This window comes from Haliotis cracherodii, unplaced genomic scaffold (genome assembly GCF_022045235.1).
Source record: "Haliotis cracherodii isolate W230 unplaced genomic scaffold, xgHalCrac1.p SCAF_26, whole genome shotgun sequence".
Taxonomy (NCBI): Eukaryota; Metazoa; Mollusca; class Gastropoda; order Lepetellida; family Haliotidae; genus Haliotis; species Haliotis cracherodii.
Genome location: NW_027266282.1, coordinates 6005698 through 6033675, shown reverse-complemented (window position 1 = coordinate 6033675; position 27978 = coordinate 6005698). Strand labels below are relative to the sequence as shown.

The window sequence follows — 27978 nt, the reverse complement described above, 5'->3', positions numbered from 1 at the left end:
TGTCAAGCATCATATTAGTTATCCAATAAGTATATAATGCGCTGTACAGCTGTAAATGATATTGTGTATCTGTATGTATATATGGGCCAATGGCCTTTCATACAATAAAGAGTGAATGATTGTATGACTCCCACTATTCTGTGAGAATGTTCGTCTCGTTTGTGTTGTATGTATTGAAGTAGTGTATCACTCTGTGACTCTCTTCCCCTCCCTCGTATAGTCTCAGCTTTAGACACGATGGTGCTGCTTTCGGGAACGACTGTGACAGCGCTGACAACTACATCATGACAAGCACGCCTAGGACATACGACACCACCAACAACAACCCCTACGTCTTCTCCAGCTGCTCCGCGGACTATTTGGACAACCACGTTAATAATTACCTCACGGGCAGGTAATTCCCTTTTGTTATTTCGTATGTTCTATTTCTTATTTGCAACAAATACTGTAGGCCCTTGTTAGACTGAACTTGTCAGTCTACTACAACTACTACTACTGCTGCCGCTGCTGCTGCTACTACCATTACTACTACTACTGATGTAGGTTTGACTCAGAGATCCATCCATGGTACGACCCAGTATATGTAGAGAGCGTCATGAAAAATGATAATTATGAAGCATTCTTTGGAATATCCCCGAATACATCATCGTACCTATCAGGGCCAACAAACATGATCTTGTCCTTTTTCGATAAATCCAATTAAATCATTTTGATCATTGAAGTCTCTGTCCCTTTTGACACTAATGTGATTGACAAGATTCAGAAAAGACATGAAAAATATGCGGACATCGCTTACGAAATGCAACGCTTGCATCCCAAGTACCAAGTTGTCCAGCTCCCCATTGTTCTCGGTGTCTAAGGTTTGGTACCTCCCAATCTGTTGACTGACCTTGGTAGAGTACCTAGGAATACGGCCTTTCTGACAATCTGGGTAATGCAGAAGGCTACAGTGTTAGGGAGTCTTCACATTGTCCGAAAGGTTCTGGGTGGGTTCGACCAGGCAGGCTTGCTTGAACAAGTCCCATTCGCTGTCTGGGCGGCGTGCAGAAGGGGGCAAGGGCCCTGAGCTGATGATGAGCCTAACCAGCTTGACTAACCAGCCCATCGTATATTATTTTTTCAACATTGTTCGTTGCCGTTGTGATATTTTGATTAGGTTTGATCAGCTTTACTGGGTCGTTGGTTGACTTATTTGATACAAAAATGAAAATAAAGCAACTACGTGTTTCTGGTGACACTGGAATTGGACTATTCTTCATGGCTTTAGTCAAGTGCCTTTGTAGTCATTGCATCTGTGTTAATGAAGAAATATTGATTTCGCATTAAGGGAGTCGCAGATTAACCAAATCCTAAGCAATAGGGTTAAAGTGGTCCGTATTTATGGGATTTAGATGAATGCAGTTCAGCTTCAGAACTAACGGGATTCTGATTAACGGGGTCTGGAATAAGTAGGTCGGAATAGCGGGACTACTAACTCGATCAAGATTAACGGCGTCCGTACTAAAGGGTTCCGGTCTAACGGGGTCTGGGATAACGGGGTTCCGGTCTAACGGTGCTCGGAATAACGAGGCCCTGACTAAAAGCTTACATTGTACTAGGTAACACTGACGTAAGAGGATAAGCAAAACAGAGGTGTGCAAGACTTGACGCTTGAGGAAAGGGTCGTTGTAAGGCATTACAGAGGGGTATTCATTGCAGCATTAAAAAACAAAGATAACAGAAAAAGTACGTGTAGACAGCCCATCGAAATCACGGAAATCAGTCCGTGACTTTTATCAAGCGAAAGGTACAGTTCCCAGGCAAAACAACGACATCCATCAGATATACATGGGGAAGTAACGCACGACAGCATTTCTGAAGTGTACATGCAGTGTACCAATATGGCGCCACTTTCGTGGCACTATTACCTACTTTTGCGCCACTATCGCGCCACTTTCACGGCCCTATCGCGCCACTATCGCGGCCCTCTCGCGGTACTATCGCGGTACTATCACTATATCACAACTATATCGAAATTAAAATTATATTTACAAAATAAAGATCTGTAATAGTAATACTCCTTTTTCGAGTTGATCATGATGAACCTAGTCGATTGATACCCGTGTTTGATAGTTTCACACTAACTCAAACTTAATCTCGTATTTCGCACTGCTACGCATATCTGAGAAATCGGCTGGAAACGCAGGGGCCTTCTAGTAATTGCTGGGTACATTCTGTTTGTAGATTACCGCCCCCGGGGTACTCCCCTGTAGTACCAATCCGAACAACGACCCTTCCGCTAAGTGTTGTTGAGGCTTTTAAGGAACGTATGTAGTCATGACATATATTAACACACAATACCATGTAGAAAGTGGTCAAATGTAACACATGTTATATTTGGGATAATACTTTCTTTGTGAAAAAACAGATTCTTGTTCTTTTTTGGTTTGAGTCCCGTCGGGATTCGAACCCATACTACCAAGGCACCTTATTACCAGTACACGAAGTCAGCGATCTAACCCACTCAGCTACCGAGGGTTCTACATACTTTGTGTACTCCCTCTGACAGAAAATTGGCACGGCTCCCATGGCTGAAAGCTAGGAACACACAATGCAATTTAGAAAGTGGTCAAATGTAACAGATGTGGCACATGGGATAACACTGTGTTTGTAATTGTAATTGCCATGTTAAATTTCACTTCTTATCGCCTAGTGTCAGCAGTGATTTCTCCAAGGCGTGTCTCCTGGAGTCTGTGCCACAGGTATCAGTCCCTGATGTAACAGGGGAATTCTACGGACAACAGTATGATGTGCATGAGCAGTGTCAACTCATATATGGCACAGGCGCTCGTTTGTGTACGGTGAGTTCTTCCGACGTAGGTCGGGGCGGGGCGGGGCGGGGCGGGGCGAAGGGGCGAAGGGGTAGCCTAGTGGTTTAGGCGTTCGCTCGTCACGCTGAAGTTAGGGCAATATCACACCGAGTTCAATAGGTACGATGTGTGAGGCCTATTTCTGGTGTCTCCTGCCGCTGGAATATTGCTAAAAGCGGTGTAACGTATTACTCACTAAGACGTGCGGTGGTGGGGTAAGCGAGTACGTCACCACACTCACTATCTCACTCATACTATGATGCAGATCTCATTGGGCTTCGTAAGTTTTGAAAATGCAGCATTGGGATAGGCACGGATAAACATTTGAATACAAAAGATATTCAAGTTTTAATTTCACGAATGTTACCCAAACATGTCCGTAACCAGTTTTGGCTTGGAAATTCTACAACTGTGGTAGGTAAAACGTTTTTGCGGTATTTTCGCGAACATATAGCGGTAATTGTGGTATTGTACAACAGTACATTCGCGATCCTACCGCGGTACTGTCGCGAAACTAACGCACTAAAAGTATAAATCGTCAAAGCTATATAACCATTATCAGAAACAGATTCATTTGGGCTCACAAAACAAAAGAATAGTGACAATTACATGTATATGAGACAGTAAGAGGTCAGTGCATGTGTTATTATTGTATAATAATGTTGGCTGTTGACAATCACAGGGTGTGGACTTGACGGGCATCACAGTGTGCCAGAAGATGTCCTGCCTTAATCCAGAAAATGGCAAATGTTGGTGGCATTATGCTGCAAGAGGAACCACGTGTGGCAATAAAAAGGTAAGATAATTCCAAGAAACCAAACCGTTCATAATTTATATTAGACAATTCTGGACAATTAATGCAGTTAAACCCAGCAGTCATGTGAGGATCCGGATTAGAATTGGTTTTCAGCAAACCATACTTGTCGTAGAAGGTGACTAACAGGATAGGGTGGTCAGCACCACTGCATCGCATCGTATCCCATTGATCGATGCTCTTAGTGTCAGTCATTGGATTGTCTGGTCCAGACTCGATTATTTACAGATCGCTGTCATAAACATGTAGCTTGGACATTGCTGAGTGTGACAACAACAAGAAGAAAAAAAGTTACTCCAGCATCCCAACCTGGTCAGTGGGTTATACTTAAGGTTCGTTGATCTTGAAAGTGCAATGTATGATTATGTATCGTTTTGTTCCACTGGATTTGCATATATTAAGAACTGAAGAAAACATTTACAAAACATTATGAAAGATTATGAAAGGGTTGATATGAATGATGTTAAACCTCATTTCAACATTTGCGTATTTCGAACGATGCCAACACTAGATGCACGGGTGACAAAATGCGCCATAAAGGCTAATGTCAGAGGTTTCCAGGAAGTTGGTTTCTAATGTTATAAGAGCAAATGTTTCTTTGGAGATGTATATAAACTGAGGGGCAAGGTCAAGCATACGGGGCTTGCTTTTTATACATTTGAGTTTGAAACTCTTGTTAAATTTGATTTTGTGCATTTATCCATCACTCAGTCCAGCAACAGTTTGTACAAGTAATATGTGTCTCGTTAACGTTGTGTAAAAGTGAATTGGTTCAAAGAAGACTGGAGTAAGAAAGAAATGTGCAACCAAATAATCCCGTGCACCGGCGAAAAAAGTCCCACTTCCGGTTATCTTATTTGCATATCTAATTTGCATACTTATGTCATTGGGGTATGACATACATGTTTTTATGTCATAAGCTTATGTCATGGATAAATGCTTTAGTTAATTGATAAAAATCATTCTCGTATCCTTTAGGTCACATCTAGTGTCTGGACGTAATATATCATTCTCGTATCCCTTCATCTACATCTATTGTCTAGACGTAATATATCATTGTCGTATCTCTCAATCTACATCTAATGTCTAGATGTAATATATCATTCTCGTATCCCTCCATCTACATCTATTGTCTAGATGTAATATATCATTCTCGTATCCCTCAATCTACGTCTATTGTCTAGATGTAATATATCATTCTCGTATTCCTCAATCTACATCTATTGTCTGGACGTGATATATCATACTCGTATCCCTCCATCTACATATATTGTCTGGACGTAATATATCATTCTCGTATCCCTCCATCTACATCTATTGTCTAGATGTAATATATATCATTCTCGTATCCCTCCATCTACATCTATTGTCTGGACGTAATATATCCTTCTCGTATCCCTCCATCTACATATATTGTCCAGATGTAATATATCATTCTCGTATCCCTCCATCTACATCTATTGTCCAGATGTAATATATCATTCTCGTATCCCTCAATCTACATCTATTGCCTGGATGTAATATATATCATGCTCGTATCCCTTCATCTACATCTATTGTCTGGACGTAATATATCATTCTCGTATCCCTCCATCTACATCTATTGTCTTAATGTAATATATCATTCTCGTATCCCTTCATCTACATCTATATCTAGATGTAATATATATCATTCTCGTATCCCTCAATCTACATCTATTGTCTAGATGTAATATATCCTTCTCGTATCCCCCAATCTACATCTATTGTCTAGACGTAATATATCATTCTCGTATCCCCCAATCTACATCTACTGTCTAGATGTAATACATCCTTCTCGTATCCCTTCATCTACATCTATAATCTAGATGTAATATATCCTTCTCGTATCCCTTCATCTACATCTATAATCTAGTTGTAATATATCCTTTTCGTATCCCTTCATCTACATCTATAATCTAGTTGTAATATATCCTTCTCGTATCCCTTCATCTACATCTATAATCTAGTTGTAATACATCCTTATCGTATCCCTTCATCTACATCTATAATCTAGATGTAATACATCCTTCTCGTATCCCTTCATCTACATCTATAATCTAGATGTAATACATCCTTCTCGTATCCCTTCATCTACATCTATGATCTAGTTGTAATATATCCTTCTCGTATCCCTTCATCTACATCTATAATCTAGTTGTAATATATCCTTCTCGTATCCCTTCATCTACATCTATAATCTAGTTGTAATACATCCTTATCGTATCCCTTCATCTACATCTATGATCTAGTTGTAATACATCCTTCTCGTATCCCTTCATCTACATCTATGATCTAGTTGTAATACATCCTTTTCGTATCCCTTCATCTACATCTATAATCTAGTTGTAATATATCCTTCTCGTATCCTTTCAGTGGTGTCAGGAAGGAGTGTGTGTCTACTCGGAAGACGCTCCTGTCGCAAACGGTACTTTCTATACTCAATGGCTGAAATAACACTGTTCTTGTTCTTATGTATAATTCTATAAGTTTTTAGAAACCATGTAGTTATTCTTTGTAGGTTTGAACTGTAATGTTTCTTTGAGCTGAGGATGGACACCTTAGACATTTTGTTAAAAGATACTTTGAAATAATAATTAATACAAATTCAATCCCCCCAGTCTAGATTCTGCCAAGCAATACTTGTGTTCTATGGGGTAATACGTGTAGTTAGTTTCACTACCCAGAAATATGCGACCCGTGAAGATCCGGCGTAGAATAGGTCTTCAGCAACCCATGCTTGCCGTAAAAGGCGACTATGCTTGTCGTAAAAGGCGACTAACGGGATCAGGTGGCCAGGCTCGCTGACTTGGTTGATGCACGGTCATCGATCCCCATTGCGAGGATCGATGCTCATCATATCAATCACTGGACTGTCTGGTCCAGACTCGATTATTTACAGACCGCCGTCATATAGCTGGAATATTGCTGAGTGCGGCGTTCAACAACAAACCAACCAGCCAACCCAGAAATATGCACACATTTAGAAGCGTGATCAATATATTTTGTCCATATCTATCGAAATAAAAATCTTTATAAATATATTTTTGTTTTAGAAATCCGTATGTTGAGGATGTTATCGCAATAATTTGTTCTTGCTGTATATCTATTAAGATCATATACTTTCAAAATTGAGACTGGATTTCAGGTGAATGTTTTGTTGAATTTTCACCTGGCAAAATTTCTACTTCCAAAGTCTATTTTGTGAACATTAAGTATAAGCGTGAAATAATGTCTCATCCCATGCCCACTTGGGATACATACATAATTGTCAGATGGACATGAAGTATTACATGCTCCGGCGTTAATCGGGTGTTTCATACAATAAAAAAAGGTTTAGGAGTTTTTAGTTACACCCATAAGCATGACACCTTGCATGATTTATCGACATTGTAATACAAAAAAAGGTTATCGGTAGTTTTAAACAGCTCCCTCTTTTTATACATTCTCGAAGTAGGAACTTTAACCCACTGGTATAATAAATGTATATGTTTCCTTTCAAGTCATTCTTGTAGGTTGTTGTAGGTTCTATTTTCATGTCAATAGCAGTGTTATGTCCATTTGAAAATGTCATGGAAACTTTTATTTAGGATGCCTTTGTGTTCTGTTATCCTCCCTGTAGAGGACTGTTTGTATGGAGACAGGCCAGGTATCGTCTACTCTCCCCTCAATCAAACCTGCCCTGAATTCATCCCGGCCAATCTCGTCAGCAGGTGTGATTCTGAAAATAACAGACGACTTTGTTGTGAAACGTGTACAAAACGTAAGTATGAAAATACACTGCCGGGCAAAAGAACGTGTACACATTGGATTTGACACATCATCAACAAACTTTATGAACACTTAGTACCAGGCTGAAAACATTCTTCAAAGTAGTTCAATCACAATGATACCTACATCAAATACGTCACCATCGAATATCCGTTTCTTGTTTCTGTTTCTGTAGACCTTCCTTTGCCCGGCAGTTTATCATTACAATCTATTTATTCATGTGCTGTATGTTTTCACTTCTTTCTTTTTTTTTCTTGCTAATTTTTTTTTTTTTTTTTTTTTTGGGGGGGGGGGGGGGGGGGATGCAACGTCGGGGCAATTTTAAGGCACTCCGTAGATTTTGAAAAAGGAATCGTCAATTTTTACCTCACCTCAAGCAAATTTTGAAATTGTCAGTTATGTCAGTGTGGAAGGCGCGGTGGGGTTAAACACTGGCTCGTCACGCCGTCGACCCGGGTTCGATAACCCACATGAGTACAATATGTGAAGCCAATTTTCCGGTGTCCCCCGCCGTGATATACTGGAATATTGCTAAAAGCAGGGTTTAAAAGACGATACTCACTTACTCTCTCACTCTAAGTGGAAATGTGTTTACAAATGTGTATCCTATGTCGAGACGAGGAACTGAGATCATTGAATAACAGCATACCATGCCACATGATGCAACCGGTTGATACCCTAGAATGCCAGCCCTTTATAACATATGTACATGAATCATGATTACGTTTTCCGAATATATTCCTTTTTCTCTATTGCAGGTACTTGCAACAAGGAGTGCCTGAACAACGGTTTTTTGAACAGCACCTCTTGTCTCTGTGTTTGTCCGACGGGTTCGTCTGGAGATTTATGTGGTATGGACATTGCCCTTAATAAAGACATTGAAACACAATTACAATCGAAACTAGAAATATGCGTACAATCAATGTTACTTCCCTGAAGTCAGCGCTGCATGATGTATTTAAGGCACACGGGAGATTGAACACAACACATGCATATATGTTATAATAGTTAAAACTATTTACTTGTATTTCGCTGCAATGTGCGGATATAAAGAACTGACATACTTCCTCTTGGTCAGGACTGTTGACCCAGTGCATGTTAATAATGTGGTAGCCTTGTCATACAAAACCGATATCTGGGTAATGATTCCTATTCGCATTTCAGAGACGAACACATGCACTCAGACGTGTCTCAATGGAGGAACACTGAACACTGATACCTGCACCTGTGCCTGTAGGGAATTCTACACTGGAGCCACGTGTCGTAAGTTCTTAATTTCAAATAGAAACCAAGATCCTGGCAGGAATCCATCGTTCCGCTATTAAATAACGCCAATCTGGCAGAGTTATAGATGTGACAAAGACTTAGGAAATAATAAGTTTTGAAATTTTTTTTTTTTTCAGGCTATTGTTTTCATTACATTTGAAAGACTATGATGCCATAAATTAGAAAACTAAAAGTCAAATAAGCTTTCAATAGTATCCTATGTCATAAATAAAATAACTATGGCAGCATAAATTACAAAAACTAATAGTAACTGGCTCTCAATCGCATCACAGAGACAAACACATGCACAAAGTCGTGTCAAAACGGAGGAACACTGACCACTGATACCTGCACGTGTGCCTGTAGAGAGTTCTACACTGGAACCACGTGTCGTAAGTTCGAAATTTCAAAAAAATTATTTAAATTCCTATGTGATATTGCCCATTTCTGTATTATATGTGTGCACGTGAATGCACGGTATATTAATGTTAACGTTGTGCTGTAAACTAGATATTTTTTCCAACTGGTATTAATACTGTTATAAGTTTGAAATATACAAAGTCACGTTGATTTAGGAAGCCATCGTACTAATTTTTATCTATCAATAGAAACCCTTCTTCTCGTGCTGTTGTTGATAGTTTGTGTTGTTTTCAGAGACGAACACATGCACTAAGACGTGTCTCAATGGCGGAACACTGAACAGTGATACCTGCACCTGTGCCTGTAGGGAATTCTACACTGGAACCACGTGTCGTAAGTTCTGAATTTAAAAAATCCTATCTCCATGTCAGAATGATGAGATCCGATTGGTCCACGTGATCTAAGATACTGTGTATTCCGCCTTGGAGGGGAAGGAATCTCTTATACCCCTCCATGAGCAATACAGGCTGCACGTGGATTTCTGAGAGGCAGAATAAACTCCTTATACCCTGCTTCCAAACAAAAAGCTGCACACTTTTCCCACGCCAATGAAGGTCACGTGAAGCTATCCTCTGCTCAACCGAACAGCTGTTTTCTATCTATTCAGAGTTTGTTTTAATTCATTTACTATTTCATATTAAAACATGTCGGTAGGATAAATTCGTTGTAGCAGGATCACTCGGGGTACATCAGGTTTTATGCGTCTCCCGTTAGGTTTCATACCACTCCCCTCCGGCTTGTGGTATAAAACCTAACGCGTGACGCATACAACCCCATGTACCCCGAGTGATCCTGCTTCAACTTATCTTAGCTGATGTCGAACATTTCTCGACGACCTAATAGCTTGAATAGTTCGAGTTGTGTTAGAATTGTTTTACTACCGTGAAAGTATCAGTTGAAGTCATTACCTCAGACCCCCAAATGTAAAACAATAACAGAAAAAGTGATACCTGCTCGTGTGTGTGTCTGTGAAGAGTTCTACACTGGAACCACGTGTCGTAAGTTTATGAATTTCAAGACATTCTTTAGAATCCCATCCGTTACCTGTACATAGGAACGTTCGTAAATTCCGAATTTCCAAATACAATGATTTATCTGAGCTCGTGCAAAACACTTGAGGTATATCCATTTATAGTTCATGTTATGTTACAGTAAATGTTTCAGTGGCGTGGAAGAATCCGTGGCTGTCATTATATTACATAGAGAAACCACACAAAAATGACAAAATTCAATTACTGAACATTGACTGTCAGTATTATCATTTTTCACGATGATGTTTTGTTGCTTTCTTTTTTTCAGAGACGAACACATGCACTAAGACGTGTCTGAACGGAGGAACACTGAACACAGATACCTGCACGTGTGCCTGTAGGGAATTCTACACCGGAGCCACGTGTCGTAAGTTCTGAATTTTTATTAGAATCCCAGATGATGTCAAATATTCCTGGACGGCATGTATCGATGCATAATACGAGTTATGTTCTAATTGTTATGTTCCTGGCACGAATCCATTGTTCCACTATAAAATAACACCAATCTGGCAGAGTGATAGATGTAACAAAAACTTAAAAAATAATAAGTTTTGAAATGTGTTTTTTTTTCAGGCTATTGTTTTCATTAAATTTTGCATTACAGAAACTATGTCTTTGAAAGACTATGATGCCATAAATTAGAAAACTAAAAGTCAAATAAGCTTTCAATAGTATCCTATGTCATAAATAAAATAACTATGGCAGAATAAATTACAAAAACTAATAGTAACTGGCTCTCATTCGAATCACAGAGACAAACACATGCACAAAGTCGTGTCAAAACGGAGGAACACTGACCACTGATACCTGCACGTGTGCCTGTAGAGAGTTCTACACTGGAACCACGTGTCGTAAGTTCGAAATTTCAAAACATTCTTTAAATTCCTATGTGATATTGCCCATTTCTTTATTATATGTGTGCATATGAATGCACGGTATATTAATGTTGTGCTGTAAACTAGATATTTTTTCAAACTGTTATTGATACTGTTATAAGTTTGAAATATTCAAAGTCACGTTGATTTAGGAAGCCAACATGCTAATATTTATCTATCAATAGAAACCCTTCTTCTCGTGCTGTTGTTGATAGTTTGTGTTGTTTTCAGAGACGAACACATGCACTAAGACGTGTCTCAATGGCGGAACACTGAACAGTGATACCTGCACCTGTGCCTGTAGGGAATTCTACACTGGAGCCACGTGTCGTAAGTTCTGAATTTAAAAAATCCTATCTCCATGTCAGAATGATGAGATCCGATTGGTCCACGTGATCTTAGATACTGTGTATTCCGCCTTGGAGGGGAAGGAATCTTATACCCCTCCATGAGCAATACAGGCTGCACGTGGATTTCTGAGAGGCAGAATAAACTCCTTATACCCTGCTTCCAAACAAAAAGCTGCACACTTTTCCAACGCTAATGAAGGTCACGTGAAGCTATCCTCTGCTCAACCGAACAGCTGTTTTCTATCTATTCAGAGTTTGTTTTAATTCATTTACTATTTCATATTAAAACATGTCGGTAGGATAAATTCGTTGTAGCATGATCACTCGGGATACATCAGGTTTAATGCGTCTCCCATTAGGTTTCATACCACTCCCCTCCGGCGTGTGGTATAAAACCTAACGCGTGACGCATACAACCCCATGTACCTCTCGTGATCCTGCTTCAACTTATCTTAGTTGATGTCGAACATTTCTCGACGACCTAATAGCTTGAATAGTTCGAGTTGTGTTAGAATTGTTTTACTGCCGTGAAAGTATCAGCTGAAGTCATTACCTCAGACCCCCAAATGTAAAACAATAACAGAAAAAGTGATACCTGCTCGTGTGTGTGTCTGTGAAGAGTTCTACACTGGAACCACGTGTCGTAAGTTTATGAATTTCAAGACATTCTTTAGATTCACATCCGTTACCTGTACATAGGAACGTTCGTAAATTCCGAATTTCCAAATACAATGATTTATCTGAGCTCGTGCAAAACACTTGAGGTATATCCATTTATAGTTCATGTTATGTTACAGTAAATGTTTCAGTGGCGTGGAAGAATCCATGACTGTCATTATATTACATAGAAAAACCACAAAAAAATGACAAAATTCAATTACTGAACATTGACTGTCAGTATTATCATTTTTCACGATGATGTTTTGTTGCTTTCTTTTTTCAGAGACGAACACATGCACTAAGACGTGTCTGAACGGAGGAACACTGAACACAGATACCTGCACGTGTGCCTGTAGGGAATTCTACACCGGAGCCACGTGTCGTAAGTTATGAATTTCAATTAGAATCCCAGATGATGTCAAATATTCCTGGACGGCATGTATCGATGCATAATACGAGTTATTTTCTAATTGTTATGTTCCTGGCAGGAATCCATCGTTCCACTATAAAATAACACCAATCTGGCAGAGTGATAGATTTAACAAAAACTTAAAAAATAATAAGTTTTGAAATGTGTTTTTTTTCAGGCTATTGTTTTCATTAAATTTTGCATTACAGAAACTATGTCTTTGAAAGACTATGATGCCATAAATTAGAAAACTAAAAGTCAAATAAGCTTTCAATAGTATCCTATGTCATAAATAAAATAACTATGGCAGCATAAATTACAAAAACTAATAGTAACTGGCTCTCATTCGAATCACAGAGACAAACACATGCACAAAGTCGTGTCAAAACGGAGGAACACTGACCACTGATACCTGCACGTGTGCCTGTAGAGAGTTCTACACTGGAACCACGTGTCGTAAGTTCGAAATTTCAAAACATTCTTTAAATTCCTATGTGATATTGCCCATTTCTGTATTATATGTGTACATATGAATGCACGGTATATTAATGTTGTGCTGTAAACTAGATATTTTTTTCAAAATGTTATTGATACTGTTATAAGTTTGAAATATACAAAGTCACGTTGATTTAGGAAGCCAACATGCTAATATTTATCTATCAATAGAAACCCTTCTTCTCGTGCTGTTGTTGATAGTTTGTGTTGTTTTCAGAGACGAACACATGCACTAAGACGTGTCTCAATGGCGGAACACTGAACAGTGATACCTGCACCTGTGCCTGTAGGGAATTCTACACTGGAGCCACGTGTCGTAAGTTCTGAATTTAAAAAATCCTATCTCCATGTCAGAATGATGAGATCCGATTGGTCCACGTGATCTTAGATACTGTGTATTCCGCCTTGGAGGGGAAGGAATCTCTTATACCCCTCCATGAGCAATACAGGCTGCACGTGGATTTCTGAGAGGCAGAATAAACTCCTTATACCCTGCTTCCAAACAAAAAGCTGCACACTTTTCCCACGTCAATGAAGGTCACGTGAAGCTATCCTCTGCTCAACAGAACAGCTGTTTTCTATCTATTCAGAGTTTGTTTTAATTCATTTACTATTTCATATTAAAACATGTCGGTAAGATACATTCGTTGTAGCAGGATCACTCGGGGTACATCAGGTTTTATTCGTCCCCCGTTAGGTTTCATACCACTCGCCTCCGGCTTGTGGCATAAAACCTAACGCGTGACGCATACAACCCCATGTACCCCGAGTGATCCTGCTTCAACTTATATTAGCTGATGTCGAACATTTCTCGACGACCTAATAGCTTGAATAGTTCGAGTTGTGTTAGAATTGTTTTACTACCGTGAAAGTATCAGTTGAAGTCATTACCTCAGACCCCCAAATGTAAAACAATAACAGAAAAAGTGATACCTGCACGTGTGTGTGTCTGTGAAGAGTTCTACACTGGAACCACGTGTCGTAAGTTTATGAATTTCAAGACATTCTTTAGAATCCCATCCGTTACCTGTACATAGGAACGTTCGTAAATTCCGAATTTCCAAATACAATGATTTATCTGAGCTCGTGAAAACACTTTTGGTATATCCATTTATAGTTCATGTTATGTTACAGTAAATGTTTCAGTGGCGTGGAAGAATCCATGGCTGTCATTATATTACATAAAGAAACCACAAAAAAAACCTGACAGAATTCAATTACTGAACATTGACTGTCAGTATTATCATTTTTCACGATGATGTTTTGTTGCTTTCTTTTTTCAGAGACGAACACATGCACTAAGACGTGTCTGAACGGAGGAACACTGAACACAGATACCTGCACGTGTGCCTGTAGGGAATTCTACACCGGAGCCACGTGTCGTAAGTTATGAATTTCAATTAGAATCCCAGATGATGTCAAATATTCCTGGACGGCATGTATCGATGAATAATTCGAGTTATGTTCTAATTGTTATGTTCCTGGCACGAATCCATTGTTCCGCTATTAAATAACACCAATCTGGCAGAGTGATAGATGTAACAAAAACTCAAAAAATAATAAGTTTTGAAATGTGTTTTTTTTCAGGCTATTGTTTTCATTAAATTTTGCATTACAGAAACTATGTCTTTGAAAGACTATGATGCCATAAATTAGAAAACTAAAAGTCAAATAAGCTTTCAATAGTATCCTATGTCATAAATAAAATAACTATGGCAGCATAAATTACAAAAACTAATAGTAACTGGATCTCATTCCAATCACAGAGACAAACACATGCACAAAGTCGTGTCAAAACGGAGGAACACTGACCACTGATACCTGCACGTGTGCCTGTAGAGAGTTCTACACTGGAACCACGTGTCGTAAGTTCGAAATTTCAAAACATTCTTTAAATTCCTATGTGATATTGCCCATTTCTTTATTATATGTGTGCATATGAATGCACGGTATATTAATGTTGTGCTGTAAACTAGATTTTTTTTCAAAATGTTATTGATACTGTTATAAGTTTGAAATATACAAAGTCACGTTGATTTAGGAAGCCAACATGCTAATATTTATCTATCAATAGAAACCCTTCTTCTCGTGCTGTTGTTGATAGTTTGTGTTGTTTTCAGAGACGAACACATGCACTAAGACGTGTCTCAATGGCGGAACACTGAACAGTGATACCTGCACCTGTGCCTGTAGGGAATTCTACACTGGAGCCACGTGTCGTAAGTTCTGAATTTAAAAAATCCTATCTCCATGTCAGAATGATGAGATCCGATTGGTCCACGTGATCTTAGATACTGTGTATTCCGCCTTGGAGGGGAAGGAATCTTATACCCCTCCATGAGCAATACAGGCTGCACGTGGATTTCTGAGAGGCAGAATAAACTCCTTATACCCTGCTTCCAAACAAAAAGCTGCACACTTTTCCCACGTCAATGAAGGTCACGTGAAGCTATCCTCTGCTCAACAGAACAGCTGTTTTCTATCTATTCAGAGTTTGTTTTAATTCATTTACTATTTCATATTAAAACATGTCGGTAAGATACATTCGTTGTAGCAGGATCACTCGGGGTACATCAGGTTTTATTCGTCCCCCGTTAGGTTTCATACCACTCGCCTCCGGCTTGTGGCATAAAACCTAACGCGTGACGCATACAACCCCATGTACCCCGAGTGATCCTGCTTCAACTTATATTAGCTGATGTCGAACATTTCTCGACGACCTAATAGCTTGAATAGTTCGAGTTGTGTTAGAATTGTTTTACTACCGTGAAAGTATCAGTTGAAGTCATTACCTCAGACCCCCAAATGTAAAACAATAACAGAAAAAGTGATACCTGCACGTGTGTGTGTCTGTGAAGAGTTCTACACTGGAACCACGTGTCGTAAGTTTATGAATTTCAAGACATTCTTTAGAATCCCATCCGTTACTTGTACATAGGAACGTTCGTAAATTCCGAATTTCCAAATACAATGATTTATCTGAGCTCGTGAAAACACTTGAGGTATATCCATTTATAGTTCATGTTATGTTACAGTAAATGTTTCAGTGGCGTGGAAGAATCCATGGCTGTCATTATATTACATAAAGAAACCACAAAAAAACCTGACAGAATTCAATTACTGAACATTGACTGTCAGTATTATCATTTTTCACGATGATGTTTTGTTGCTTTCTTTTTTCAGAGACGAACACATGCACTAAGACGTGTCTGAACGGAGGAACACTGAACACAGATACCTGCACGTGTGCCTGTAGGGAATTCTACACCGGAGCCACGTGTCGTAAGTTATGAATTTCAATTAGAATCCCAGATGATGTCAAATATTCCTGGACGGCATGTATCGATGCATAATACGAGTTATGTTCTAATTGTTATGTTCCTGGCACGAATCCATTGTTCCACTATAAAATAACACCAATCTGGCAGAGTGATAGATGTAACAAAAACTCAAAAAATAATAAGTTTTGAAATGTGTTTTTTTTCAGGCTATTGTTTTCATTAAATTTTGCATTACAGAAACTATGTCTTTGAAAGACTATGATGCCATAAATTAGAAAACTAAAAGTCAAATAAGCTTTCAATAGTATCCTATGTCATAAATAAAATAACTATGGCAGCATAAATTACAAAAACTAATAGTAACTGGATCTCATTCCAATCACAGAGACAAACACATGCACAAAGTCGTGTCAAAACGGAGGAACACTGACCACTGATACCTGCACGTGTGCCTGTAGAGAGTTCTACACTGGAACCACGTGTCGTAAGTTCTAAATTTCAAAACATTCTTTAAATTCCTATGTGATATTGCCCATTTCTTTATTATATGTGTGCATATGAATGCACGGTATATTAATGTTGTGCTGTAAACTAGATATTTTTTCAAACTGTTATTGATACTGTTATAAGTTTGAAATATACAAAGTCACGTTGATTAGGAAGCCAACATGCTAATATTTATCTATCAATAGAAACCCTTCTTCTCGTGCTGTTGTTGATAGTTTGTGTTGTTTTCAGAGACGAACACATGCACTAAGACGTGTCTCAATGGCGGAACACTGAACAGTGATACCTGCACCTGTGCCTGTAGGGAATTCTACACTGGAGCCACGTGTCGTAAGTTCTGAATTTCAAGTAGAATCCCAGATGATGTCAAACATTAATTATTATGTTCCTGGCAAGAATCCAGAATTAAATAACACAATCTGTCAGAGTGGTAGATGTGACAAAAACTGAGGAAATAATAAGCTATGATTTTTTTTTCTGGTTATTATTTTTTTTCATAAAATTTTGCATTACAGAACATATGACTTTGAAAGACTATGATGTCATAAAGTAACAAGCATTTCAATAATATCCTTTGTCATGCTAGCTGCAGACCAACTTCTTGGATGTGTTATATTCATGCACAATTAAAGACATGTTTTAATGATAACACTATTGTGAACAATACTTTTCGAAACTTTTATTACATTAAAACCACGCCAAATCTGATAAAACAGAACTGTGTAACAACTTGTCCTTTCTTTTCATGCTTTTAATGACATATTTTTGTCATCTACTTCAGAAACGAACACGTGCTCACGGTCGTGTCTCAACGGAGGAACACTGGATACAGATACTTGCACCTGCGCATGCGTCGCTCCCTTTTTGGGAACCGTGTGTCGTAAGTTATTATTGTCCAAACATACTTCAGAATCCTAGCTCGCACTGTACTTTCTGAACTATGTATAAGCATGCATTGCTGAAATTAAGTTTCACTCTTGACCTTTTTCCGATACTATCATAAAACTGGAAATGAAATCCAGATATTAAACCTGACAAAACAAAGATAAAAAAATTGGTTGTCAGTTTTTCCTTTCTCCCCGTGATTTTGGTGATATTTATTCCCGACCTTTTCAGAATCGAACACATGCACGAGGTCGTGTCTCAATGGAGGAACACTGAACACAGATACCTGCACCTGTGCCTGTAGAGAATTCTACACCGGAGCCACGTGTCGTAAGTTATGAAATTTTATTAGAATCCCAGATGATGTCAAATATTCCTGGACGGCATGTATCGATGAATATATCAAGTTTTTTTCTAATTGTTATGTTCCTGGCAGGAATCCATCGTGCCGCTATCAAATAACACGAATCTGGCAGATTGATAGCTGTCATAAAAACAATATAAAATAATAAACTTTGAAATTTTGGTGTGGTAGTTTTTTCATTACATTTTGCATCACAGAAACTATGCCTTTGAAAGACTATGATGCCATAAATTACAGAACTAAAAGTAGAATGACAAGCTTTCATTGGTGCTTTTGTCATGCTAGCTTTACTGGGTATATTTTCTTAATCGCTTTACAGAAACAAACACATGCACTAAGACGTGTCTCAATGGAGGAACACTGAACACAGATACCTGCACCTGTGCCTGTAGAGAATTCTACACCGGAGCCACGTGTCGTAAGTTATGAATTTTTATTAGAATCCCAGATGGTGTCAAATATTCCTGGACGGCATGTATCGATGAATAATTCGAGTTATGTTCTAATTGTTATGTTCCTGTTCTATCGTGCCGCTATAAAATAACACAAATCTGACAGAGTGATAGATGTGATAAAAACGGCATGTATCGATGAATAATTCGAGTTATGTTCTAATTGTTATGTTCCTGGCACGAATCTATCGTGCCGCTATTAAATAACACCAATCTGGCAGAGTGATAGCTGTCATAAAAACATTATAAAATGATAAGCTTTGAAATTTTGGTGTGGTTGTTTTTTCATTACATTTTGCATCACAGAAACTATGCCTTTGAAAGACTATGATGCCATAAATTACAGAACTAAAAGTAGAATAACAAGCTTTCATTGGTGCTTTTGTCATGCTAGCTTTACTGGGTATATTTTCTTAATCGCTTTACAGAAACAAACACATGCACTAAGACGTGTCTCAATGGAGGAACACTGAACACAGATACCTGCACCTGTGCCTGTAGAGAATTCTACACCGGAGCCACGTGTCGTAAGTTATGAATTTTTATTAGAATCCCAGATGGTGTCAAATATTCCTGGACGGCATGTATCGATGAATAATTCGAGTTATGTTCTAATTGTTATGTTCCTGTTCTATCGTGCCGCTATAAAATAACACAAATCTGACAGAGTGATAGATGTGATAAAAACGGCATGTATCGATGAATAATTCGAGTTATGTTCTAATTGTTATGTTCCTGGCACGAATCTATCGTGCCGCTATTAAATAACACCAATCTGGCAGAGTGATAGCTGTCATAAAAACATTATAAAATGATAAGCTTTGAAATTTTGGTGTGGTTGTTTTTTCATTACATTTTGCATCACAGAAACTATGCCTTTGAAAGACTATGATGCCATAAATTACAGAACTAAAAGTAGAATAACAAGCTTTCATTGGTGCTTTTGTCATGCTAGCTTTACTGGGTATATTTTCTTAATCGCTTTACAGAAACAAACACATGCACTAAGACGTGTCTCAATGGAGGAACACTGAACACAGATACCTGCACCTGTGCCTGTAGAGAATTCTACACCGGAGCCACGTGTCGTAAGTTATGAATTTTTATTAGAATCCCAGATGGTGTCAAATATTCCTGGACGGCATGTATCGATGAATAATTCGAGTTATGTTCTAATTGTTCTGTTCCTGTTCTATCGTGCCGCTATAAAATAACACAAATCTGACAGAGTGATAGATGTGATAAAAACGGCATGTATCGATGAATATATCAAGTTTTTTTTCTAATTGTTATGTTCCTGGCACGAATCTATCGTGCCGCTATTAAATAACACCAATCTGGCAGAGTGATAGCTGTCATAAAAACAATATAAAATGATAAGCTTTGAATTTTTGGTGTGGTTGTTTTTTCATTACATTTTGCATCACAGAAACTATGCCTTTGAAAGACTATGATGCCATAAATTACAGAACTAAAAGTAGAATAACAAGCTTTCATTGGTGCTTTTGTCATGCTAGCTTTACTGGGTATATTTTCTTAATCGCTTTACAGAAACAATCACATGCACTAAGACGTGTCTCAATGGAGGAACACTGAACACAGATACCTGCACCTGTGCCTGTAGAGAATTCTACACCGGAGCCACGTGTCGTAAGTTATGAATTTTTATTAGAATCCCAGATGGTGTCAAATATTCCTGGACGGCATGTATCGATGAATAATTCGAGTTATGTTCTAATTGTTATGTTCCTGTTCTATCGTGCCGCTATAAAATAACACAAATCTGACAGAGTGATAGATGTGATAAAAACGGCATGTATCGATGAATAATTCGAGTTATGTTCTAATTGTTATGTTCCTGTTCTATCGTGCCGCTATAAAATAACACAAATCTGACAGATTGATAGATGTGATAAAAACGGCATGTATCGATGAATAATTCGAGTTATGTTCTAATTGTTCTGTTCCTGGCACGAATCTATCGGTCCACTATTAAATAACACCAATCTGGCAGAGTCATAGCTGTGATAAAAAAATAAAAAAATAATAAGCTTTGAATTTTTTTTGTGGTTGTTTTTTCATTTAATTTTGCATTACAGAACCTAAGACTATGAAAGACTATGATGCCATTAATTACAGAACTAAAAGTTCATTGGTGCTTTTGTCATGCTAGGTTTACTGGGTATATTTTCTATTTTTATCTATCAATAGAAACCCTTCTTCTCGTGCTGTTGTTGATAGTTTGTGTTGTTTTCAGAAACAAACACATGCACGAAGTCGTGTCTCAATGGCGGAACGCTGAACAGGGATACCTGCACCTGTGCCTGTAGAGATTTCTACACTGGAGCCACGTGTCGTAAGTTTTGAACGTCAAAACATTCTTTAGATGCCAATCTGTTATAGTACACTTTTTTATTACATGTGTGCATATGAATGCACGGTATATTATTGTTGTGCTGTAAAGGTGATATTTTTTCAAATTGTATTGATACTGTTATTACTTTGAAATAAACAAAGACACAGTGTTTTGGGAGGAAGTGCTAATATCTATCTGTCAACAGTTACCTTCTCGTGCTTCTGTAGAGAATTCTACTCTGGAGCCACCTGTCGTAATTTATGAATTTCAAGAAATTCTCATCTGTTATAGCCCATAGGAAGGTACGTCAATTGTGAATTTCTAAATATAATGATCCGTCTAACCTGGTGTAGAACACTTCTGAATGAGGTGTATCCATGTACAGTTCATGTACAAACCTAATTGATTGAATAAAGACTGAATATTACTCTTCTCCCCATGATGTTAATGACGTTTTGTTGCTTTCTATTTCAGAGACGAACACATGCACTAAGTCGTGTCTTAATGGAGGAACACTGAACACAGATACCTGCACCTGTGCCTGTAGAGAATTCTACACCGGAGCCACGTGTCGTAAGTTCTGAATGGCAAATCTAATTTAAAAACAAAGCAGCTGGCGTCGAACATTCTTGGATGGATTTATTAATTAATAAATTAATTGAAACACTACTGTAAGTAAAACGTTTCGAAACCTTTCTTAACATTTATCTATGGGACAAAATCTAGTAAAAATACCTTATAATTGGCTTACCAGTGATTTCTTCCTTTTCCTGAGTGTTGTTGATATTTTCTTGTTGTCTACTATAGAAACGAACACGTGCACTCGGTCGTGTCTCAACGGAGGAACACTGGTTCATTTCCATTTTCCTGTTTCTTATCGACGCCATCATACACAATTGATATCATATTGCCTAAAATATGCATAACCACACATAATTATTGTGTGAAACTCTTACTGAAAATAATCGAAAACCTGACTTTGTTTAGCATATTTAACACACTGAGTGATTGAATATTGCTCAACGGCACTTGAGCCATTTTGCAGCGAAATCTGCCAATCTCTGATAAGACCTTGCTATGTCTGTAAACACATGCACTGCCATCAAAAGGGAACTACTTGGAACCGACATAACATTCTTCTGGGCATGAATCTGTTACAGAAACCAATTGAATCACACCCCTTGAGGTATGTATTTTGAGGTATTGTATTTGGATGTATTGATTTTTTTCAGAAACAAATACCTGCACTAGAACCTGCAGTAATGGCGGTACTCTGAACCGAGATACGTGTACCTGTTCCTGCGATCCGTTGTGGACTGGTAGCACATGTGGTAAATATAGCTAAACATTACATCATCAAAGTGTTCATTGATGAACGTTCCACCAATTCAGTTGCTTAGAATCAGTTACTGATATTCTCAGATTGACCTTGAAACGTACATGATGCAATTTGGAAACTAATTGGGAGTGTGTGCGGCAATCCGATTGGTTGAGAAACGTTGTAGAGCGGAACTGAATCCTAGAGTTCCAAGACATTTCACTGTGGATTTATTTTACACCCACACTATATATTTACTTTACACCCATAAATTTCAAGAGATATTTGCATTCACTGTAAACATAGGAGGTCTTGTTGAATGAAGCAAAATTGATCATTTTCCTCAGGTTATACCAAAAACACATGCTGAGTCTCCGGAAAAACAGTGTGTGTGTGTGTGTGTGTGTGTGTGTGTGTGTGTGTGTGTGTGTGTGTGTGTGTGTGTGTGTGTTCGTGTGTTCGTGTGTGTGTGTTCGTGAGTGAGTGTGTGTGTGTGTTCGTGTGTGTGTGTGTGTGTGTTCGTGTGTGTGTGTGTTCGTGTGTGTGTGTGTTCGTGTGTGTGTGTGTGTGTGTGTGTGTGTGTGTGTGTGTGTGTGTGTGGAAACACACAGAAAACTAATGTGTGATTTGAAGCAATTGTGGAGTAAAATGTATTGTTTCAAACAAAACTCTCCGATCCCTCTGTTGGTGTGTTAAATGGTCTGCCCCTTTGAGTGTGTCGACATTTGCGGGTGTTTTGGGATATATGCTGTTCGGAAATTTAACATTTGGAACCTCCGGGAAACGTCGTCGGTTCGAAATAGATGTTGCGAAAGACTATAACCACAATATTGACGTAACATTTACATATGAACCAACTATTCAAAAGCAATCAATCAAAATGACAACATATATGAAAACTATCCATAAAGTATTTACGTCTATCAGCATTCCACATAAAGAACTACAGCAATGTCTGACTAAAATAAATTATGAAAACATGACAAAATTACAAGAATGTTTCTGAATTGTTGGAAAACTGCAAACAGAACAAACAACGTTCTAATTTATCATTTCGTTTCAATGTTATTCGTTTCAGCACAATGTTCTAGAGGGTGTTTGAATGGTGGAACACAACAGTCGGCCACGTGTTCTTGTTCCTGCAGGGACGGCTACACAGGAACCTACTGTGGAACACGTATGTACTGAATTGAGTTCAATATCAACAGGGAATAAAAATATGTTTACTATTGGTTAAAATGGTGTTTAAAAAATGGAAATATGACTTTTACTAATTAAGTTAAGTATAGCAAATTTAACCCTCTACTTGTCTTCTGAAACCAAATTCAAATTCAAGTGAATATTCCTTCAACGTTTACATCTAAACGGAAACATTGTATGTTCCTGCAGGAACACATGCTATGTGTTTTATTTCACAGTTCCCCTTCAAAGCAAAATAGTCTAAGATATTCTAACACCAAACAGAAGTAGTATGTTGTTAAAGTTTATAAACGCCCTTAAATCGTAAATCGACGACGATCTGATAATGGTTGTGTTTTGTCAGCGCCCAGTGGTTGTTCAAGGACCTGTCAAAATGGAGGCACTCTGGACACTGCTGCCTGCAAATGTACCTGTACTGGCAATTATATCGGAAACTCATGTGGTAAGATTAAACTTGAAAGTGAGTGAGTGAGTGAGTTGGGTTTTACGCCGCTTTTAACAGTATTCCAGTTATATCACGGCGTGTCAGCTTAATGTGGGAGGAAAGCCCAAAGTGATGCATATCTCAGACGTTTACCACTTCGGTGAAACCCACGAGCACGGGTATGGTGCTGACAAACCTAGAACCATAATCGGGGCGAACCGGGATTCGAACCCACAATCATAGGTTTCTGGCGTGTCCAAGGGACGCAACTCTGCACAGCGAATTGCGGCGCCTCAGACGACTGGGCCACCCGTGCCCCCTAAACTTGAAAGACATTTTAAGGGAAACAAACAGTGGTTTCAAAAAAAAATTCTTCAGTTTGTATTGATGTATAAAAATCTTAGTTTAAACATCATGTTGAGATTATATTCTTACTGTTGTTTATCGTTAGTGAGTTAATCTAAGAAATGGAAATGTTTACATTTGTTCCTTTTGATTTCAGAAACCTGTGGAACTTCGTGTCCTGCAGGTCAGGAACTGCACGGAGCTAACTGTGTTTGTATCCCGACAGGAGGTATGATTATGATGATTAGACTATATGGCGTTTCAGAGGATCCGGATCCTGTATATGTGTACAGTCAACTTGTCAAGACCGACCTGTGCAGCTTGTTTATTGATGTTAAAAAAGAAAGTCCCACTTTTTCCATTTTAGACTGTGGTTCATGTAAATGTTGTTGTTGTTGTTGTTTAACAACGCTCTCACCAATATTCAAGCTACAAGACGGCGGTCTGTAAATAATCGAGTCGCGACAATCCAGTGGTTGACATCATAAGCCACTCTCAATGCAATAGGGGTCATGTATATGTGTAATATTGAATGAAAATATACGGGCCTTTCTTTACACTCTTTAACAAGTTGCCAGGAAGAATTCGAATTTGTTTATTTATATACAAACACAACATTTGAAATATTTTAAGAAAAAGAGACTATCGCTTTGTTAAATGCTTCCAACATATTACCGTAAGTGTATGATGATTAAGAGGTGTTGAGGTGGAATGGGGTTTAAAGTCGCGTTCAATGAGTGAGTATGGTTTTACGACGCTTTTAGCAATATTACAGCAATATCACGGCGGGGGACACCAGAAATGGGCTTCACACTTTGCACCCTTGACGGGAATCGAACCCGGGTCTTCGGCGTGACGAGCGAATGCTTTAACTACTAGGCTACCCGAGCGCCCCAAGTCGCGTTCAAGCTGTATCTGATATACTTGAACATTGAACTTAAGGGTACAGGTATATCGAAGGGGCACAGGTTGGCGAGCCGTCTAAGGCACCGAAGAGTTGCGACCCTTTGGCACTCCAGAAACCTATGATCGTGGGTTCGAATCCCGGTTCGCCTCAATTATATTTCCAGTTTTGTCCACACCATATTCATTTTCGTCGGTTACACCAAATGATAAACGTCTGAGACCTCACTCACTCACATTCCGGTATATCGATGATCTGATAACGTTCGGAAATGGTCGAATAGCTAATTCCCTTCGACTGATTTACCAAACTAAACTAGGACTGAATAGAGGAGTGAAACCGCCTCCTATTTATCTGCAAGCAGAAGGATGCAGGGTGATAAAAAACTTTCCATAAGGCTGCAGTATTCCAGCAGCGTTGTTTGATCGGGGTGGCCACATTCAATGCCTTAGTGGTGTTTTCAAAAAGTTGTATGATAGGCATGTGGACGACATTTCCACATTTGACGCATCAGTGACAAAAAGAATATCTGACATGCCTACTTTGCCATTTACCCTATGCTCCCTGGTGGTATTCAGATGGACAAAGAATTACAACATTAAAGCCTTACTAAAGCTTTGAACATGTTTTATGGTAGACTTGTGACACTGCATCTTCCCGAGGCAAGAGAGTTAAATGACTTTAAAGGTCAGATTTCCTACCTTGCCGAACTAGGTTGGAATTCCCGGGCTCAATCGTAGAGTCACCAGTGGTTATTACGAGTTATGTCCCTTCTGAGCCTCTCCTATGGTCCAATCAGATTCCACCTCTTGTAATACTTGCATTTGTTTCAAACAAAATGGTGGCGCCCCGTCCAGACGTTCTGATCGATAATCTGCTATATTGGGATAAAACGGGTCTTACATCGCGAAGTGCATCAAGTCACGCGAGCACCTTGATCAAAAACATGAAAGGATCTGGAAAATATCTGTTGACAACGAGTTGGCTGTGCACAAGCTTTGGAAATCCTGCAATCGACCGAAATCCGACGACAGTTTACGAACCGGATTTCGATTTCGTTGCGCGATTTTGATAGGACTATGCATAGACTCGTTAGTCCAGCCAAAATGTAACTCCATAATACCAGCCTATTTCGGCAAAGGTGGAAAGTGAACTTTTAAGTCGGGTAACTCCCTTGCCTCGGGAAAATGGTGACACTGCAGCTCACCTGCATTTGTAGTAAACAGTTTCAAATATCAACGAAGACATTACTGGCAGTATTGTTATTTCAATAATTTCAGCATAATTAATAAATGATGACTAAACATTAACAGTATGATGATTGGACAAAAATGTGATTGACGAAACTTTCCAAAGTTCATCTTCCCCAATCTGTCAATTTCAAAGGAGAAAACCAACACAGAGACAATAGGCCTTTGAGAGGAAAAGTTGAAATCTGTCCAAAACGACAATATACGTTGAGCCCCACTTCTAAAGACAATGACCAGTGATCCTCATGGACGCAAGTATTACGGCGTTCGAAACGACTGGGCCATCCGTGGGCACTGTTCTACAACATACTTGATACTTTAGTCAGTCGATCAACGTTTACGTTTCGTTTTATTTCAGTGAAATGTGATGGAACCGACACTTGGCTCTGCACAATTCTGAAGGTGTCCGGCAATTGTGTGAAGTCACTTGAGTTCATGCGCCAATGCCCTCAAAATTGTCGCACATGTGGTAAGGGATGCAGTTGTACATAAAACTATACAAATCGTCGGTCAATACTAACATTGTTATGTCCTGAAACACAATGTCGTTTATATGTAAGTAGAAAAAGTAACTGTTGTTTTATATCTTTGTGATTGTCAAAGACAGATTTATGTCATCATTTGACTGATTCCTGTATTAAATATTGTTGGTATACGTCACGTGACCTTCAGTAACCAAAAAAACCAGGTGCCTTCAATTTACAACTATATATCATTGGAGGACTGGATTTTATGGTTAAAGGCAATGCATTAATTTCAGGATGCATTCCAAACCTTGTGTCGACCCTCTCTTTAATTTGGTGACGCATTATTTACAGCATATTGTTCATATTTAACTATGAGATATTAGCACGATCAATCGTGAAAGTCTACATTTATATCACCATGATGTGTGTTTCTACACATTTATATTTGTTCTGCAGAGATACAAGCCCCGGATCCACTTACAAGCAGTGGTTATGAATAGAAGCAAGACTTAATGGTCAACAGACGCCTTTCTGAGAACCGGTTTATCAGAAATAAATTATTCAAACACACATTATTTCAGTTTTTATCCAACTGTAATATTGCCAGACGTCCCTAGTGATTAGTTGCTTGTGTATCTCCATGGTGGAGTGGTACATATTAAAAGTGAGTGTGGTTTAACGTTAAATACATTTATTGATGTTTCTATTCATGACACAGGTACAGTTTTTAGGAGTAGATAATTAATGTTATCAGCCTATATAGCTTTATCATGAGCTTTCACTGAAGGAGACTTCATTGTGATCCTCACCATTATCAGAATTAGGTGATTGAGTGAGTTGGGTTCAACGCCTCTTTTTAAACAGTACAGTTATATCACGATGTGCCAGCTTAATGTGGGAGGAAAGCCCTAAGCGATGCAGGTTTCAGATGTTTACCGCTTTGGTGAAACCCACGAGCTCGGCTTTGTTGCTGAAAAACCTAGAGACTTAATCGGAGCGAACCGGGATTCGAACCAACAAACATAGTTTCTGCTTGACCAAGGGACGAATGAGAATTGAAATTAATGTTCTTGTTTTCTTGTTGTCCTTCATATTTTTCATGTATTTCCCGTCTATTTAACCAAGTATAAATGATCGAATTTTGGTTGAAATAAATAAAATGTACTTATGACCCATAAAAGTCAATACGTCTCACCCCGAAGTAGACACCAGGGGACACTGATCCATTCGTGTACGCTTCTTTAACACCCCAATGTTCTAGTTCAAG

At 38.7% G+C, this 27978-nt stretch overlaps 1 protein-coding gene across 1 annotated transcript in view; it reads left to right on the top strand.

Annotated features, from left to right (window-relative positions):
* Positions 1-27268, top strand: part of LOC139473078 (neurogenic locus notch homolog protein 1-like) — a 43898-nt gene extending 16630 nt beyond the window's left edge. Inside the window, exons 11-45 of the mRNA XM_071255591.1 lie at positions 221-394; positions 2693-2840; positions 3532-3645; positions 6058-6109; positions 7304-7444; positions 8211-8303; positions 8617-8715; positions 9012-9110; positions 9373-9471; positions 10438-10536; positions 10922-11020; positions 11276-11374; positions 12338-12436; positions 12821-12919; positions 13176-13274; positions 14242-14340; positions 14725-14823; positions 15079-15177; positions 16142-16240; positions 16625-16723; positions 16978-17076; positions 17528-17626; positions 17863-17961; positions 18315-18413; positions 18876-18974; positions 19437-19535; positions 19999-20097; positions 20705-20803; positions 21278-21376; positions 22036-22134; positions 23200-23298; positions 23665-23763; positions 24248-24319; positions 26603-26713; positions 27168-27268. Of these exons, the coding sequence (XP_071111692.1) occupies positions 221-394; positions 2693-2840; positions 3532-3645; positions 6058-6109; positions 7304-7444; positions 8211-8303; positions 8617-8715; positions 9012-9110; positions 9373-9471; positions 10438-10536; positions 10922-11020; positions 11276-11374; positions 12338-12436; positions 12821-12919; positions 13176-13274; positions 14242-14340; positions 14725-14823; positions 15079-15177; positions 16142-16240; positions 16625-16723; positions 16978-17076; positions 17528-17626; positions 17863-17961; positions 18315-18413; positions 18876-18974; positions 19437-19535; positions 19999-20097; positions 20705-20803; positions 21278-21376; positions 22036-22134; positions 23200-23298; positions 23665-23763; positions 24248-24319; positions 26603-26713; positions 27168-27211 (3523 nt within the window). The 3' untranslated portion in view covers positions 27212-27268. The remainder of the gene's footprint in view (positions 1-220; positions 395-2692; positions 2841-3531; positions 3646-6057; positions 6110-7303; positions 7445-8210; positions 8304-8616; positions 8716-9011; positions 9111-9372; positions 9472-10437; positions 10537-10921; positions 11021-11275; positions 11375-12337; positions 12437-12820; positions 12920-13175; positions 13275-14241; positions 14341-14724; positions 14824-15078; positions 15178-16141; positions 16241-16624; positions 16724-16977; positions 17077-17527; positions 17627-17862; positions 17962-18314; positions 18414-18875; positions 18975-19436; positions 19536-19998; positions 20098-20704; positions 20804-21277; positions 21377-22035; positions 22135-23199; positions 23299-23664; positions 23764-24247; positions 24320-26602; positions 26714-27167) is intronic.
* The last annotated feature ends 710 nt before the right edge of the window (positions 27269-27978 follow it).